This window comes from Lepidochelys kempii, chromosome 3, assembly GCF_965140265.1.
Source record: "Lepidochelys kempii isolate rLepKem1 chromosome 3, rLepKem1.hap2, whole genome shotgun sequence".
Taxonomy (NCBI): Eukaryota; Metazoa; Chordata; order Testudines; family Cheloniidae; genus Lepidochelys; species Lepidochelys kempii.
Genome location: NC_133258.1, coordinates 165,049,622 through 165,069,031, shown reverse-complemented (window position 1 = coordinate 165,069,031; position 19,410 = coordinate 165,049,622). Strand labels below are relative to the sequence as shown.

Sequence of the window (19,410 nt, the reverse complement as noted above, 5' to 3'; positions counted from 1 at the left end):
CTGTAGAGTAATCTGCTCTATCAAGAAGTCATTTTTCATGGAGATCCTTGCCTGGTTAAACTAAAACCATAGTAGAATGAACATTTGGAGCTTCTTCAACTGAGAAGTGTCGTGTTGTCCCCCTCCCGTCCCCCCCGACTATGGCTACACTAGAGAGTTTAGAGCTGCATTGGTGCAACTGTTCCGCTTTAAGCTCTTTAGTGTAGCCACTTTAAGCTGATGGGATAGAGGTCTCCCGTCAGCTTAATTACTCCACGCCCCGCAAGCAATGGTAGCTATGTCGGCAGGAGACGCGCTCCCGCCAACATAGTGCTGTCCACGCTGACGCTTAAGTCTAAGTTACGTCGCTCAGGTGGGTGGCTAATTCACACCGCTGAACAACATACCTTATGTCGACTTAAGCTGTAGTGTAGCCATAGCCTCAGTTCAGCTGTGCAGGATATCCACTCGGAAGTCTTTGTAGACATTTAATAAACACTATAGGATGAACCTTGTCTTCAGCAGATAAGGTGACAGGTGACTTAGGGCCATTTCATAACTTGTGCTCTGTTTTTCTGTCTTTGGTCTTCAGCTTTCTGTCGGTTAATTTTGTTACATTGTTGGAAGTGTTTAGGACAGTCTGGATCCTCCATTTTCTCAGTGAATGGATGCGCCTCCTTTCTTAGACTTCTACTTTAATCCAATTAAGCCAAAATTGTTGGCAAGTGGTCTTCAGAAAAGATAACTTTTTAAATGGTAATGCTGTTCTGCAGGGTAGTTGTATCAATTCAAACACTCACCCTTTGCTTACTGTTAGTTCAATTGGGTAGAGTTTTCATTCAATGTTTAGCTTATATGCATGGTCACATCGTAAAGTTCATTGCAAACCTAAACTGAAGTTTCAGCTTTGGAAGACTAAAGGGTTTTTGGGGGGCTGGGGCAGGGAGAAGGGTCAGAGACTGAAAAAAGGAAAATTCTCAACTGCTATTGGCTGCCATCTGTTTGTTTGCAGCTAGAGTATCAGTGGAATAGGTCCTCATGAAAGAATGATCAGATAATTTATTTCACATGCTAATAATCTGTAATTGCTGACTACTGTTCTTCATGTATAAAATTCCATTGAAGTGTGTGGAAAAGAAACTGTATAGATTCTGAGCCTCCCCAAACACACACATGTGTATCATGACAAAAGCAGTTTTGATTTGTAATACGCAATGTTTTAGTGATGTGAAAAAAAGACCATAGATTGTATTTACTAAGAGCCCACAGATTGTATTTACTAAAGGACCCTTCCAAAAAGAGAGACATGCATTGAATAAGCTAAACGAACACTGTTTGGTTAAATTTGGCCCAAAACATAGGTTTGTAATAGCTTTTCTTAAGAAGCAGCTTTTTCAAAACTTAAGACCAAGCAGAAATGTTTCAATAACTTTTTAGAAAATTCCAGTGGAGGTAGTTCTTAAAAACAAAGAACCTCTGCAAAATTGGTGGCCTAAACACTGCAACGTTGTGCCAATGCATAAAAATTGGAAAATGAAGCTAGTAAAAAACAAAGTGAAACTGATCGATAGTCACTATCCAAGCTCAAAAAATAAACATAAATTGAGCCAACTAGACTTTTAAAGGCCTTTCAATTTTCCTAATTTAATAGATTTTTAAAATTTTTATATTGCTACATATTTAATCTGATAAGCAGTTTTTAAATAGTTTTTATTTTTTATTTGCATTTGATAGGTGCCTGAAGTCTTATCAAGTGCATAGAATATGTCTAATTAGAATGTGTAGGCTGCTTTAAAGTACTAATACAGTAAATAACTTTTTAAGTAGAAGGCATCATATTAATCCTTTTTCTTTTAAATTAAGAATTAAGCTCCAGAGTTCAAGAACTAGAGCATCAGCTACAAGATCAAGAAAAAGAAAAGAAATTCCATATGAACAAACTTCAAGAAACTCAACTCCAGCTGGAGAAAACAAAACTGGAATTCATGGACAAAGATTCTATTTTGCACAAAATTAGAGATGAATTGAATAGAATGACAGCACAACGTGATCAAGCTACTGCCCAGGTACCATGTTGCACCAGGCCTCTTCTGGCTGCTTTTATAATTATTGTTAGCAGTAGTGTGTGCAAACATTCAGTCATATTTACAAGATTCAAGATATTGAATAATGTTTCTTAGAACATCCTGAGGATAATGAATTGAAAGTACGTATTATGTTGGACAACCTAAAGTTCTTAATTAGCTTGCCATTTTCTGCAAGGTTCCAAGCACTTCTTAGCAGGTACTTAGCATCTTGCAGCCTCATGCCTTTGGGCATGATTCACTAGAGATCTGGAACATCTTTTCTGGTAAGTAGGGCCCTACCAAATTCACGGCCATGAAAAGCACATCACAGACCGTGAAATCTGGTCTGTATAGAACAGGATAAAAGTACACAAAAGATTTCACAGGGGAGACCAGCATTTCTGCAAATCTAGAGAAGCCCTGCTCCAGATTTACTTAATGGGTGAAGCAATGAGACTAGCTTCAGGACCTGGGTCATATAACCGTCCTGTAAATGCCTTCTCTGCTCCTTAGAGTGCTAGTACTGGGTCCTTAACTTCCTGGGCCTCATCAGCAACATCCTGTTTCAAAATCTGGCATGTTGGACAAGAAGCTTTCTGTGAAAAAGGTACAGAGATGGAAGAGTACAGAGATGATCCCAGACTAAGATCTCCTCAAAGAAGGGTGGAGAAATCCAAGCTTTTATGCAGATCCAACTTATGCTATCTTATGTCCGGACAAAGTGTGTTTAGGACACATCCTGTGTTCCTACTGACAGTTGTCACAGACTTACATCTGAACTAGCAGATTCATCTGCCTATATTTTTCTTTGAACCACCTGCTTCTAAGGCTCATGCTATGCTCCATATGTTGAATGCCAGACATGCTTTGGCATGTTGTTTGCATGTTGTTTCTGCCTCTCCATAAACACTTAGCCCTGGTCTACACTACGAGCTTAGGTCGAATTTAGCAGAGTTAGATCGATTTAACCCTGCACCCATCCACACAATGAAGCCATTTTTGTCAACTTAATGGGCTCTTAAAATCTATTTCTGTACTCCTCCCCAACGAGGGGATTAGCGCTGAAATCGACATCGCCGGGTCGAATTTGGGTTAGTGTGGACCCAATTTGATGGTATTGGCCTCTGGGAGCTATCCCAGAGGGCTTCATTGTGACCGCTCTAGACAGCACTCTCAACTCGGATGCACTGGCCAGGTAGACAGGAAAAGGCCCGCGAACTTTTGAATTTCATTTCCTATTTGGCCAGCGTGGCAAGCGGATCAGCACAGGTGACCGTGCAGATCTCATCAGCAGAGGTGACCATGGAGTCCCAGAATCGCAAAAGAGCTCCAGCATGGACTGAACGGGAGATATTGGATCTGATCGCTGTATGGGGAGATGAATCCGTGCTATCAGAACTATGTTCAAAAAGATGAAATGCCAAAATATTTGAAAAAATCTCCAAGGGCATGAAGGACAGAGGCTATAACAGGGACCCGCAGCAGTGCCGTGTGAAACTTAAGGAGCTCAGGCAAGCCTACCAAAAAAAACAAAGAGGCAAACGCCCACTTGGGGTTAGAGCCCCAGACATGCCGCTTCTATGATGAGCTGCATGCAATTCTAGGGGGTGCTACTACTACCCCACACCTGTACGTGGACTCCTGCAAGGGAGTCTCACGCAACAGGGATGAGGATTTTGGGGACAAGGAAGATAGTGCACACCAGGCAAGGGGAGAAATGGTTCTCCCCGACAGCCAGGAACTGTTTATCACCCTGGAGACAGTACCCTCCCAACCCGGGCTCCCGGACATTGAAGGCGGACAAAGCACCTCTGGTGAGTGTACCTTTGTAAATATAATACACAGTTTAAAAGCAAGCATGTTTAATGATTAATTTTACCTGAAGACTTGGTATGCATTCGCGGCCAGTACAGCTATTGGAAAAGTCTGTTAACGTGTCTGGGGGTGGAGCAGAAATCCTCCAGGGACATCTCAATGAAGCTCTCCTGGAGGTACTCCCAAAGCCTTTGCAAAAGGTTTCTGGGGAGGGCAGCCTTATTGCGTCCTCCATGGTAGGACACTTTACCATGGCAGGCCAGTAGCATGTAGTCTGGAATCATTGCATAAGAAAGTATGGCAGCGTGTGGTCCCGGTGTTGGCAGGCATTCAAGCAGCATCTGTTCTTTATCTCTCTGTGTTATCCTCAGGAGAGTGAAATCATTCATGATCACCTGGTTGAAATAGGGGAATTTTATTAAGGGGACATTCAGAGGTGGCTGTTCCTGCTGGGCTGTTTGCCTGTGGCTGAAAAGAAATCATCCCCATTGTTAGCCACACGGTGTGGGGAGGGGTGAAGTGATCATCCCAGAGAATTGGGTGTGTGTGGGGGGGTTAGTTGGGTTTGTGCTGCACATTAACCCGAAAACATCAGCCCCTCCTTTTAAATGGCCAATGTGTCTTTTTCAGTTTTACTCTCCCTTTTTTTTCCTCCTGTAGCTGCAAATGTTTCAACACTGCCACTAGCATCTCTGTCCCAGAGGCTAGCGCAGATAAGAAGGCGAAAAAACCACACTAGCGATGAAATGTTTTCTGCGCTCGTGCCGTCCACCCAAACTAGAAAGAGCCCAGCAGAATGCATAGAGGCAGACAATGGCAGAGTCCAGGAAAGCACAAAATGAATGCGAGGACAGGAGGGACGCACGAGAGGACAGGTGGCGGGAGCAACAGGAGAGGTGGCGGGATCAAGAGGAAAGGTGGCGGCAGCATGATGAGAGGAGGCAGGATGCAATACTGAGGCTACTGGAGGATCAAACTGATATGCTCTGGCATATGGTTGAGGTGCAGGAAAAGCACTGACCGCCACTGCAGTCCCTGTGTAACCAACTGCCCTCCTCCCCAAGTTCCATAGCCTCCTCACCCAGATGCCCAAGAACACACGGGGAGGGGCCTCCAGGCACCCAACCACTCCATCCCAGAGGACTGGCATTTAATAAGTTTTGAAGTGCAGTGTGGCCTTGTCCTTCCCTCCTCCCCCACCCCTCGCAGGCTACCTTGGCAATTATCCCCCTATTTGTGTGACAAATTAATAAAGAATGCATTAATTTGAAACAATGACCACTTTATTGCCTCTGCAAGTGGTGATTGAAGCGGGGAGGGGAGGACAGTTGGCTACAGGGAAGTAGAGTGAACCAAGGGGGCGGGTTTTCATCAAGGAGAAACAAACAGAAACAAAGTGGTTTTCAAAACTTCTCTGATGCGCAGCGCACCCTGCTGCGCTCTTCTAATCTCCTTGGTGTCTGGCTGTGTGTAATCAGCAGCCAGGCAATTTGCCTCAACTTCCCACTCCTCCATAAACGTCTCCCCCTGACTCTCACAGATATTGTGGAGCGCACAGCAAGCAGTAATAACAGTGGAATATTGGTTTCGCTGAGGTCTAACCGAGTCAGTAAACTGCACCAGCGTGCTTTTAAACGTCCAAATGCACATTCTACCACCATTCTGCACTTGCTCAGCCTGTAGTTGAACAGCTCCTGACTACTGTCCAGGGTGCCTGTGTGTGGCTTCATGAGCCATGGCATTAAGGGGTAAGCTGGGTCCCCAAGGATAACTATAGGCATTTCAACATCCGCAACGGTTATTTTCTGATCTGGAAAGTAAGTCCCTTGCTGCAGCTGTTCATATAGACCAGAGTCCCTGAAGAGACGACCGTCTTGTACCTTTCCCGGCCATCCCATGCTGATGTTGGTGAAACATCCCTTGTGATCCACCAGTGCTTGCAGCACCATTGAAAAGTACCCCTTTCGGTTTATGTACTGGCTTCCTTGGTGCTCCGGTGCCAAGATAGGGATATGGGTTTCATCTGTGGCCCCACCACAGTTAGGGAATCCCATTGCAGCAAAGCCATCCACTATGACCTGCACATTTCCTAGAGTCACTACCCTTGATAGAAGCAACTCAATGATCGCGTTGGCTACTTGGATCACAGCAGTCCCCACAGTAGATTTGCCCACTCCAATTTGATTTCTGACTGACCAGTAGCTGTCTGGCTTTGCAAGCTTCCAGAGGGCTAGCGCCACTCGCTTGTGAACTGTGAGGGCTGCTCTCATCTTGGTATTCTTGCACTTCAGGGCAGGGGAAAGCAAGTCACAAAGTTCCATGAAAGTGCCCTTATGCATGCAAAAGTTGCGCAGCCACTGGGAATCATCCCAGACCCGCAACATTATGCAGTCCCACCAGTCTCTGCTTGTTTCCCAGTCCCAGAATTGACGTTCCACAGCATGAGCCTGCCCCATTGCCACCAGGATGGCCAAATTGCCAGGGCCCCTACTTTAAGAGAAGTCTGTGTCCATGTCCTCACAACTTGTCACTGCGCTGCCATCGCCTCCTCACCTGCTTTAGCAGGTTCTGGTTCTGCATATACTGCATGATAATGCATGAGGTGTTTACAATGCTCATAACTGTTGCAGTGATCTGAGCGGGCTCCATGCTGCTTGTGGTATGGCGTGAGCAGGAGAGCAGAGTTGCACAGGAAGCGGTGGTTGGATGACCAGTTTTGCACACCTACTGTACCGTCTGCTGCCAGGACAACAGCTGAGTGGGCTGCATGCTCGCCGTGGTATGGTGACACAAGAGCAGCCAAGCAGAGTTGCAGCAGAAGTGGCGGATGACAACAGTCATACAGAGGACCTGCGAGACCACCAGGAGAGCAGAGTGGTAGCGGAAGCGGTTGTTCGATGACGATGGTTTCCAGACCTAGTGCACCGTCTGCTGCCGGGACAGAGCAGCCGAGCAGAGTTGCAGTGGAAGCGGCCCTGCGAGACCACCAGGAGAGCAGAGTGGCAGTGGAAGCGGTCGTTCCATGACGACGGTTTGCAGACCTACTGCACCATCTGCTGAAAGCAGTATGGTGCCCACATGGAAAAAAGGCACAAAACTATTGTCTGCCATTGCTTTCACGGAGGGAGGGGTGACTGACAACATGTACCCAAAACCACCCGCGACAATGTTTTTGCCCCATCAGGCATTGGGAGCTTAACCCAGAATTCCAATGGGTGGCGGAGACTGCAGGAACTGTGGGATAGCTACGTACAGTGCAATGCTCTGAAAGTCAATGGTAGCCTCGGTACTGTGGACACACTCCGCCGACTTAATGCACTTAGTGGGGACACGCACAATCGACGGTATAAAATTGCTTCCTAAATATTGACTTCTATAAATTCGACCTAATTTCGTAGAGTAGACATACCCTTAGATTAAAGAAGTTATGTTGCCTTGGGGAAACCACCACATGTGTCTTCTGTAGGTGTGATGGTTGTCACCTACCCTTTCCTGTCAGGGTTTTTATGAATGCATGCAGATTCTGCTGCCTACCTAAGAATGTTAGAAATTCTGCTGCTTCCTACATCCCATATACAGGATGCTGAAGATTATACGATCACATGAATGGGGGTTAAGAATTTGCCTCTGGAGAGATACAGCAATGGTGGTTGTTTGCTACCTCTGTGAGGACCCCATTGAGAGATGGTCTTGGCTGGGAGTAGGTTGAGGCCTGAGACATTGAGCCAATCCAGTGTTATTACCATGTTTGTATACAGATGTTCAAGTAATTTAACAATGAGAACTTTTGACCTGTGACTAGGCCCTCTCCACTTCACTGACAGCAAACTGGAGAGGAAAGATTGATTGGTTGCTAGTTCTGATGTCACAATAATGCTACTTATGAATCACCTGAGTTACTGGCATAGTTCTGTCACCATAACCTCTAGATGTGACTGTTAAGAGCTTTTCTTATTACAATCCAGCTTCTTTAAATGAGTTTTAAATCTGATTTAATTACAAATTTATAGTATTAAATTTGGAACATATGAAGAGCCTGTGGTGGTCTATCACTGAGATAATCAAAGCCAAGAATAAGGTGAGAGAACAAGTGGTGAATTTTATTAATATTGTGATCTTAAAAAAATTAGTTTTCTCTGGCAAAGTAAGAAACTATTTTATGCAGAAAATTAATAGGTCATTTAAAGTGTAACTGCTAAACTTGGAAAATAGATTAATTTATTATACTGTGAAACAAGGATTTTTAGTTCCGCTTTAAATGCCAATGTCAACTTGTTGGGTGAGAATCAGATCCTCTTCAATTTAGGCGTAAACAATTTATTTTAGCCTTTATTATATATGTTTTAAGACAATGCTACTATCACCTATGAATTACATAAACATGCAAAAAAAGGTAAGGCAAGAAAAGGAAATGCTCAGGTTCTCTTTCTTGGGGACAGGGTGACTCTTTACAAATCTCTGCTATGCTTGGCTATTTTTTCCCTGTATCTTCTCCACTATTATGTCAATTATCTTTTTTTTTTTTTAATCCTCTGTTCTGTAACTTTGCGCAGACTCAGTATAGGAACCTACCTCATCTCTGTCTTTATGTATGGTGATAAAGTTCCTCCTCCGCCTTGGTGGGTCCTGCGCTTATTGGCGGATTTGCTCGCCTCAGAGGTTCACGGCAGCCCTCCGTTTGGCCACTTTCGTGGCTCAAATCTGCCATTCACTCAGTTCGCCTCATCACTGGCCAACATGGGGAAAAGGAAGAAGAACAATCCCCACAGTCTCTGCTGATCCACGTAGTGGATCGGGGAACAGGTCAGAGACCTTCCCCTGTGGTGGAACCCACAGTCCAGGTCAACTCCTCCGGTATCAAGTAGGGAGTTGGAGGGATGGGGGGAACCAGGCCCGCCCTCTACTCTGGGTTCCAGCCCAGGGCCCTGTGGATTGCAGCTGTCTACAGTGGCTCAGGTAACAGCTGCGTGACAGCTACAACTCCCTGGACTACTTCCCCATGGCCTCCTCCCAACACCTTCTTTATCCTTACCATAGGACCTTCCTCCTGGTGTCTGATAATGCTTGTACACCTCAGTCCTCCAACAGTCCGCATTCTCACTCTCAGCTTCTTGTGCCTCTTGCTCCCAGCTCCTCGCACGTGCACCACAAACTGAAGTGAGCTCCTTTTTTAAACCCAGGTGCCCTGATTAGCCTGCCTGTCTTAATTGATTCTAGCAGCTCCTTGATTGGCTGCAGGTGTTCTAATCAGCTTGTCTGCCTTAATTGTTTCCAGAAAGTTCCTGATTGTTCTGGAACCTTCCCTGTTACCTTACCCAGGGAAAAGGGACCTACTTTACCTGGGGCTAATATATCTGCCTTCTGTCACTCTCCTGTAGCCATCTGGCCTGACCCTGTCACACCATATACATTCCCTTCTAACCCCCTACTTAGAAGATTCTCCTGCATAAATCACAATAACTAACCCAATTTAATAAATGTTTTGCCTATCTTGCTAAAACTTACTTACATCTGTGTAGTTCCCAACACATCTATTCCTTGCTGTCATGGCCACTGGCTCCATCCAGTTGTACTTACTTTACAGCAATTTTTATTCTTACTCATCTGTTTTTGTGGCTTTTAGTTTTTACTTGTTAGCTGGTCGAATGGACGGGTGGAGGGTGAGGGATTGTACCTGACTTACTGAAAGCTAACAGCTCTCTTCTCAAGCCTGCTATCCGCTTGGCCAAGAATTTTATATATGAGACACACAACCCAGTTTTCTGATTTACAAACTATTTCAGCAAAATCTCACGATCTAAAGCATCAGAAATAAATACAAAAAGCAAAAATTCCTTCATATTTTCTTATAGGATTATATATAATATTAATTTCTCTAACATTACTTAGTACATATTTAACTAACACAGTTCATTACACAGTTCTTCAACAAAGCTTAACTTTGTATGTGCTTGCTAATGGTGGCTCCATAATTTACAGTAGAACTTCAGAGTTACGAACACCAGAGTTATGAACTGATCAGTCAACCCCACAAAGCTCATTTGGAACCAGAAGTACACAATTAGGCAGCAGCAGAGACAACCCCCCCCCCCCAAAAGGCAAATACAGTACAGTACTGTGTTAAACATAAACTATTAAAAAATAAAGGGAAAGCAGCGTTTTTTCTTCTGCATAGTTTAGTTTTAAAGCTGTATTAAGTCAATGTTCAGTTGTAAACTTTTAAAAGAACAACCATAACATTTTGTTCAGAGTTACGAACAACGTCCATTCCCGAGTTGCTCATAACTCTTGAGGTTCTACTGTTTTTATTTAAGTCCACCATTTTCCTCCATTTCCCTCTGCCCTTAAAAAATTTAAAATAAATATCTTTACATGAGCTAAAACATCTTGTACTTTTGCTTATGCAGCACCAGCACAGGCAGAAGTTAATAAACCCTATTCGTAGAACTGTAATGCAGTCTGTAAAGCTGATACATAAACAAGGAAACAGAATAGAGCTATCCACTTAGAGTCACAGACCTGCATGATCCAGGACAGAATTTTTCTATATCCTTTGGACCCTCTAAATACTAGTGGTACCTCTGGATCCCTTCCATGACAGGAAAGAATTTACACACCATACTGAAGAGTTTTAAAGTGCTCAGAATGCAAGATCTTGGATCTTTCCAAGACCTCTACATTTTGCTCCAGAAGAATCGAGGGGAAAAAGGGCCTCTTGTATTCAGTGCAAAGAAGCCCAAGAAATTTCTGTGGCTATAGTACTGATATAATTGAAATGTTGAAATAATTTGCATTAGTGGAGCAAACGTGTATTAATCATATAAAATGGATTTTTTTTTTTTGCTAGCTAAAACAGATGCCAGACAGCTGTACACTGATAAGAGTAAAGAAATTAAGCCAGTCAAACCCAGCCTTTCATTAAGAGATAAATCCCTCTTTGGCCCCTGTCTTCCCATTCCCATGAAGGGACCTACACTTTGCTATATGGGAGAGGGTGGGCAAGACTTCAGCAACCTGCACAACGCTTCCTTTCTCTGCAGGAGCTTCCTTGCCACTGCATGTGGTTTGGTTTAGTCGATCAGCCACTGCACTGCTATACTGGACAACAGAGCAGGAGAACCATGGAAACTAGTGGATCATCTTCTGCTCTATACCTTTTGGGATTAGTGATTGGTTCCTTTTTTTTCCCTACCTTCTCCCTTTCAGAAATTCCCAGCACCTATCCCAGCTATGTGGGAGGGTGCTGTGGGGAAGATCTGCACTTTGAAAACTTTTCCTTTATGGATAAGTTGCTCTGATAGACTGAACAAATAGTAGGCCAGCTCTCTAATGAGGCAGCCAGCAATGCAGTATTGTTGTTGTGGTAGAGTGAATAACTATAACAAACATCTAAGAAACACAGATATTTTATATATGCTAAAGCCATTTGAAAGTGTAATAAAAAGACATTTTAACAGCACCACTGTCTCCTTCTTTGAAAATCATTGGCTTTTCACCATAATTACGTTCCATAAATACATAAAAGCTGAAGCAACAGGAGATGCTCTTGTCACAACGTTCTATTCCATTAATATTCTAATTCATTTATGTGTAAGCAGGACCTCACTTCAACAAAGCATAAATTAAAATGAAATATAACTCCACATATGCCAGTAACATTGTCACATCCCTTTAAAATTATATTCAAATAAATTGTTCATCTGCTTTAAAAGTATCCAACCATGAAGTTGATTTAAATCTTATCAGTGGTTCACTTTTTTATTACCTTTAAGAATAGTTACTTGCCGTAAAGAAAAGATTTCAGAAAATAAAAATATGTTCCATAGAGAGAGAAGAACAGTTATTCTGCTAGGACAGCTTTCTGGTAAATTGGTTGTAAGTCTCCCTAACATGCTGCAAACGTAATGAAACTGTAAGAGACAAAGGAGCAGTAGCATTACAAACAGTTGTATTGTGTTCTGAGAAAATGCATAGTAGTGTGCTTTCGGCAACTTTCAGACTTATATCAGCAGATTGTTTTCACAATAGAAATTACACTGGGAATTTATTAAATGGGGTTTCAGTGTACTCTGGTTCTTTATAAACCACCAAAATTACAAGCAATATATTATTTTAATAAAAATGACAGATAAACTGAAACACTTCTAATAGGAGAATTTCCTCTCAAAAGGAAATTCTTAGCATATTGATTTTCAGTTTAAAATTTCAGTCTAACCTACTTTAAACAATGAAAATTGTTCTGTTCTTGCTGTTCAAAATAGTTCAGTAATGTTTTTCTGTTGAATCAATGTGCTGATTCACTGTAAATTAAGTTGCATTGAATTTATCTCCTGTGCCTAAACACTTCTAGTTTTTTTCAGTTTTTGCTGCTCACTTATTGAAACTTAGCACACACTTGTACTGTAGCCAAGTGTAATTGGTTATCAGTTTGGTATGGGATACCTATGTGGGTGTCCACTGCATCATGGAAGACTGTAAGCAGTTTTGGGGCAAAGACCATGACTTCCTCGTATGTATGTATGGTTTTTTTGTTTTTTTAAGGTGCCTACTAAAGTGGGGTTTCAATCCTGATTGTGGGGGCGGGATTGCTATTGTAGTACAAATAATAAATATTCCCCTTGTATCGCTGTGATTTATGATGAAACTTTTTGTAGTATGAAATGGTGGAGCAAAAGATGAAAAAACTGTCAGAAGAATTGAATTGTCAAAGAGAAAATGCTGAAAGTGCTCGTCGCTCATTAGAACAGAAAGTAAAAGAAAAGGAAAAGGAATTCCAAAAGGTAAGACAAGACCCATTTTTTCACAAGTTTAAAGTTGCCTCCAGACTGCTATTATCAGAGAGAACAAGTTGTTCATTGAGTATTTGTCCACGTAGATCCCACTCTAGGTGTATATGTGCCTCAGGCACGCAAGATTGGATACTTCTTCTTTGAGTGCTTGCTCATGTCGATTCCATGTTTGATGTGTGCGCGCCCTTGTGCACGCTGTCAGAAATTTTTCCCCTAGTGGTACCCCTAGGGCTGTCTTTGGCAAACTCTGGAGCCCCGTGCTTATGTGCCAGTATATTGGGCCCTGCTGGCCCCACGCCCTCTCAGTTCCTTCTTTCCACCAGTGATGGTTGTTGGAATGCTCCTTGTTTTCACAAATCCGATAGTGGTTTCTCTAACTTCGGACTCTTTGAGTTTTTCTGGTATATAGTTACTGTAGTGTTAGTATTATAGTTAGTAGTAGTTAGCATTTAGGAGCGGAGTCCCATTAGGGACATAGCCCCAGGGACAGGGTATGCCCTGGTCCCTGGGGTTTAAATCGTGTGCTGGGTGCAGCAAACCTATGCCTATTAGTGACCTGCACAAGAGCTCCCTTAAGTGCCTCAGAGAGTTGCATATTAAAGAGAAGTGCAGGATCTGCAAAAACTTCAGACCTCACACTCTTAAAGACAGGGACAGCCGATTTAAAAGCCCTGTTGATGGAGGCTGCCCTGTGCCCCGCGTTGGAACCATGCCGCTCCGACTCTGCATCGAGCACCTTGGTGTTGGTGCGGAGTGCCCCTCCGACACCAGGATCTTCCTGGTGCCACTCCCCTTCTCCCCAGCCTAAGAAGAGGCATAAGAAGTCACGGTTGGAACGAGGTCATTCTCCGACACCATACATAGCTACCTGGGAGTGACCACACGAGTTGAGACCTGCACAGGGCTGCTCGATTTCCCCAGAGTCACATCTGGCAGCGGCCACACCATGTAGGGCACCGAGGCCAAATTGGGAACCACCATCTACTCCTGGGAGCCGTCGGGGCCCACAACATTTCATGACACCTTCAATGTTGGAGGCATTCCGAGCAGCAAGAGACTAGATGTCTCTCCCTGTGCCACCCATGCCTCGGAACCTAGGCCCATCTTTGGAAGACACCTTGAAGGCTGTTCCCTCTAAAGGGAAACCTGTGATGAGGCTACCTTCTGGGCCTCCGACGTGGCACCGCTCCCCAGCCTGTCGCTCCCCATCACCACATCACTGCTCGCCACTTCGCTGGTCTCCACCTTCCTGGCACCAGTTCTCAGTACTGCGAAGCACATCTCTAGCTTGGAGACACCGGTCACCTTCCCCTCAGTGCTGCTCCCTGGTGTAATGGTGATCCCCAGCAAGCCATGGCTACCAGCATGAGGCCACCTCAGCTCCACCTTAGTCTCCTAGGGAGGAATCTTCCTCGGGGTCCAAGAGTGAGCCCTCCCCAACCCAGAGGCATCATCAGCACCAGTCTTACAGGCTGGAGCCCGCAGCAGGCCTGCCGTCAGGTCCCTGGCCATCCACCCAATGGCCACCCCAGTGGCTGTATTGGACCCTTTGGGGGTTCTCTCCCATGCTGTGCTCATATTCTCTCCAGGCACCCTTAGTAGTTTCTGAGGGCCAGGCCTTGGCTACAGTGCCACCGGAATCCGGCTCAGAACCAGACCCTGGCACCGAGACTCCGGCGACCCCTGCACAGTCAGCACCAGCAGTTGAGGATGAACCGGCTGCAACGCCCATGGCTGCCTCCTTCCCTGACGAGGCAGTGGCTGGACCTGCCAACCTTTTGCTACCCTACAATTTCTGTACCCACCAGGACCTGCTTAAGAGTGGCCTCCAACTTGGGGCTAGAGATTGTGGTGCTCAAGGAGCCGACTGACAACCTGTTCGACATTTTGGCTGCAGCAACTACACTTCCTGAAGTGAGGGACCTTCCTGGGACCAAAGTATTGTATACCTGGACCTAATGGTCCGTCCGTCTCCCCCCCCCGTCCCTGTTAAGAGCCTTTAGCATCATGTTCCTTATCACCTCTCTATGAAAACAGGATATTTGGTGGCTGTTATCTCCGCTCACAGGATAAGCTAGATTTAGGCATTAATGGCAGGACCTCTTTTACTACATTTCACAAAGACAAGATGACTCTTCTTTGATCTTGCCCTAGGTTCTTATTCAGAGTGGTCTCAGTCTTTTGTTTGCATCAATGCATACACCTTCAGTGTTTTCCCCCAAACCTCATTTGACTCCTGGAGGGGCAGAACTTCATATGAGTGATGTCTTTAGGGCACTTTTCTACTACCTCCATAGAACAAAGCCTTTCCATAACTGGCCTAGAACTTTTTTTGCAATATTTGGTACAGGTCTAGAGGGCTTGTTATTTCAACCCAGAGATTCTTGAAATGGATATTTGATTGCATAAGGATCTTCTGTGAACTAAATAAATTAGATCCACCTTCTTATATTAAAGCAAACTATATTAGGGCTTAAGTGACACACACATGCTTGAGGAATGTTCCTATGTCAGAAATTTGCAAAGAAGTCACTGGGAGCTCATTGCATACTTTTATTCAGCACTACTCACTAGTTGCAACTCCTAGTTCTGATGCCCAGTTTATTAGGGCAGTCCTGCACTCTTTATGTAAATTGGACTCTTGACATTCCCCTCCATAGGGAGATAACTGCTAGTCACCTAAAGTGAGATCCATGTTAACAGATACTTGGAGACAAAACCCCAATTACTTACCTTACAGTAATTCTGGTTCTTCAGGCTGTTCTGCCCACATGGACCCCACGACCAGTCCTCTTTCTCCACTACTGTGAAATCTATTAGTTTTGGGATTCTATATTGGCAAAGAAACTGAGAAGTGGCTGGGCCTGCTCTGCCTGCAGGTGTGTGGGTGTGTGCATGCATATTAAGATACCTGATGATGCTACATCTGCACACTGTCAACCAAAAGAACCCAATATCATGCACCTGGGGCACATGCACACCTAGAGCAGGATCCATGTAGACAAAACATCTAAAAAGAAACCAGTTAGTGTAAGGAAAACAACTGTTTTTGTCACATGATATTCTAGTTGTGCTACTAAGGGGCAAATTTTAGTAGCTCATATGCAAATTGAGGGAAACTTAGAGGGAAAATATTTTAAGTATCTCCACTCTGACCTTCCTCCTTTCATTTTTTTCTCCTTTGTCACACTCTCTTGCTACGTTTTTTTCTTTTATTTTAGTTTGGCAGCTGGATGGATCTGCATTTGTTAGTGAAACAATTTATTGACCTACCATGAATTAAACTGACTAAAACCATGTTCCCTAGCTGTTGATAATAGTAGTCTGGTGGTTATAACTTGGTGGAAGTGAATCCATTCTTTTTCTTCAAGATAGGCTGGGCAGGCAGGCTACCAATTTGTTCACCTCTAATTTATAGTTAGATGAAAAAAAATCAGAAAAAAGTTTGAACATTTTGCTAGTAACTGGCTCACTTATTCCTGAGTGTGAACCTCGCCACCTGCATTCTTCTGCTCCTGGCAGGCCAGCCCAGGGTAGGAGTGGGTCTTTGGAAAGGGTATGAGGGTAGAGAGGCTGGGGGTAAAGGGGAAAGACACAGATATTTTGGGAAATGGATCACTGGGAGCCAAGAGGGTTGGGGACTTCATAGGACAGGTCTCTGGCTGGCAGTGAGAGTGGGAACAGGCTGTGGGGGTACTTGAGGACATGGGATGGAACAGGTGTCTTGCAGGAGGATAGGAGGGTGCTTAGGAGAAAGCAGAGGGGAAGCACTAGTACTTCACTACCTTCTCCATCTGACAAACCTGCTATGATTTGTTAGAGGGGAGTCCTACAGCTACTGCCAAGAGAAGTTTGGCAGAGAGGTTTGTTGCCAGGAGAAGCCACTAGTGCTTTCCTTCCCCTATTTTCCTCTGCTTTCTGCTCCCCTACTTAGCCCTCTCTTCTCTTTACCAACTCCAACACCCCCTTCTAAAAGTCCCATGCCCTTCATAGCCCTATTCCCCCACATAAATCCCCTCTCAAATTCATCTAGATCCCCAACCATAAGGACCGTGGGGCTGGGAAGAAGCCTCAGAAAAGAATGATACTTGGATGGATATCTACTTTGTATCTCCTAAAGATTGCAGGAGATAGGAGGTGTGCATTAGTGAAGTTCTGCTCCCCCAGACCTGAGGAGGGAGGAGTGAATGCCCCTCTACCAAACTTCTGTTGCTGCTCAGTCTTATGTTAAGTCAAATTGAAAAAACTAAGGCATTTTCCCCACGAAAAACATTGTTACAGCAATAAGTTAAACATGTAACCATAGCAAAGAAGGGAATTTTTTTCCCCAAAGGACCATGGTTATTGAGGATTAGTCTGGTTGCTTAGTTGTAATGCTCAATGTTATATCGATTCAAAAGAAGATCTCCTCCATATAAGCTTCATTCCATTATTTGCTAGTATTTTTTTTTTTATCCACCTGTTTTGGTGTAACAGATTAAGTAGGCTACTCTGATTGATTGGCCAAACTGAGTCAGGACCCATTAGTGGCCATAACGGAATTTATGCTTTACTTGAAATTGGTTTTTAAACTCTTTTTGATTCTGTAAGAGAGGGCATTAGTATAATTAGTAATTAGTTAGAGATTATTTACAGTCCCTCACCCACGTTTTCCAGTGTAAATAGTTACAGTAACTTGAGGAGAAACGTGTGTTTCTGCCCCCAACCCCAACATCTAAATTTCTAGGAACTGTTTCGTCAGCAACATTCCTTACAGACAGTGGATCAGCAGTGCAACCAGACAAAAGCCAAACTGAACCAGGACTTGCAGCAAGCCAAGAATGACTACAATGCTCTACGGGCAGAACTTGACAAAGTAGGATTTTTAATATCTGAACTATTCAAATGGAAGGGTGATGCTGAGTTTTTATTTTAAGTAAAATTTAACTGTCCTCTTTTCTGTGTTTAAAGATATATACATGACTAATATTTAAGTGCAACTAAATACATCAAAGGTCAGAGCAAGCTGCGGTATGCTCCTGTCACAGGGTGAGTTGGCCCATTAAAAGACTGGGGCACAGCTGCACCTTTTGTCAGGTTTAGCGCATCTCCCTGTATGATGGGAATAAATACAAGGGTCAATACAGAAGCATGCATTTAAACTAGGCCTGCTGGCATGTAAAAGGGCAGCCTGTGGCCATTCAAGAAAGAGACACTCCCCCGCCCCAAAAGTTCAGAGACCTACTCGCTCCTTAGCTCCCAGGCAGGTAGCCTGTGAAGAGGGCAGGTGAAAATTTTCCAGAACTCCAAGGCAGAAGACTTTTGGGGGAAGAGATTTGCAAGGAACTGGAAACTGCAGGGATAAGCCTCCATTGATGGACCTGCAGGATGAAGAAGTCGCAGCTAGGAGAGAGGTTGGACTACAAGGATGGGCATGCTCTGATAAAGACCTGGAAAAACTTATGAGGCATTATAAACTGAAAGGAATAATTGAGGCTGGTAAGAGTATGTTTGAGTATTGTGTTATGATAATAAACCAAACTGGAAGAGAGCACTACTGTAAAATCGCCACATGACAGCTGGTTTGATGAAAGATTGAAGGTAAACTGAGGTAACAGATGGGCCCAAAGGCAGTCTGGGCGTAATGTCCTGCAACAGTTCCCTTTAGCCTTGTTCTGATTTGAGCGCTGCTTTTTCTCCACCCACACTCTTTAGCAGAAAACTGCTTTTTTATTTATGATTTATGATACACACGGTCTACACTGACTTAATACAGAGGTTCTAAATTTGTCCATGATAGCTGTCCTGCATAGCTATGTGTCATCCTAGCTGTCTGAGCACATTAATCAAACATTTTCTACAGAGGTGGTTAGTATTTTCTCTACACATACTCTTTTTTCCATGTTTACTCTTTAAACACTAGATTCATACCGAAACTTGGATGTCTATAGATTTTTATCCAGAAAAGCGTGCTCCTTTCTAGAATGGAACTAGATGATTTCATTCTCATTTTTTTCCTCTTGATGTTGGTAATAAATGTACTTCCTTTTTAATTTGGAGTACTATAGAGCTATTGTGACAGATATAAAACAGATAAAAAAGGTTGAAAACCAGTTAGAATTTGGTGGTGTTACCGTTATGATCCTTTTAAGTTTCTGGTTTCGATAGTGGTATAAAGTCATAAGATAAACTTAAGGTAGAGGATAGCACTACACTAATTTCCCTTACCCCCGAAGACTGTAGTTATGGAGACAGAGGTGCAAGCTGAATGTCTTTGTTGGTCCATAAATGCAGAAAATTAAGGTGTACAAATACTGGGTTTTAAGAACATGTAATCTATTCCTTGAATATATAGTAAGTGGAAAAGGTAGAGTAATTTGTCAATCTCTTGGTATTTGGATTATACAGCATTGAGTCTAGTTTGGTATTGATCCTTTCCATTTGTTGGCTGTTCAATGGCACATTTGGTGATAGCTGATCATCAGTCCAACACCTAAATGTTACCTCTCAAATGAGCAGTTGAGGAGGACTAAGTGGGAATGGGGAAGCATCTTCTAAACCTAATAGGTGCTTCCTTTGACAAAGTATGTTACTTTATAAAAGTTGAGAGCAAGTGTTAAATCTGCTGCCCTTATGATTGAACTTAAAAGAAAGCACTGGTTAGGATTCCCAATGATTAACATACTGTACTATAAATATAGCTTAAATTATGAATATATTTATACATTACAACTATATTATTGAAAATTTGCCTGAAAATATTTTTCATATCCTTGCCCAGT

At 43.5% G+C, this 19,410-nt stretch overlaps 1 protein-coding gene across 3 annotated transcripts in view; it reads left to right on the top strand.

Annotated features, from left to right (window-relative positions):
• The window catches only part of CENPF (centromere protein F), a 68,284-nt gene that overhangs the window by 18,250 nt on the left and 30,624 nt on the right, over positions 1–19,410 (top strand). For 2 of the 3 annotated variants that reach the window (XM_073338916.1, XM_073338917.1), the window contains exons 7-9: positions 1,843–2,045; positions 12,515–12,640; positions 17,376–17,504. In XM_073338916.1, coding sequence (XP_073195017.1) covers positions 1,843–2,045; positions 12,515–12,640; positions 17,376–17,504 — 458 coding nt within the window. The remainder of the gene's footprint in view (positions 1–1,842; positions 2,046–12,514; positions 12,641–17,375; positions 17,505–19,410) is intronic. The other variant, XM_073338918.1, reaches the window with a different exon arrangement.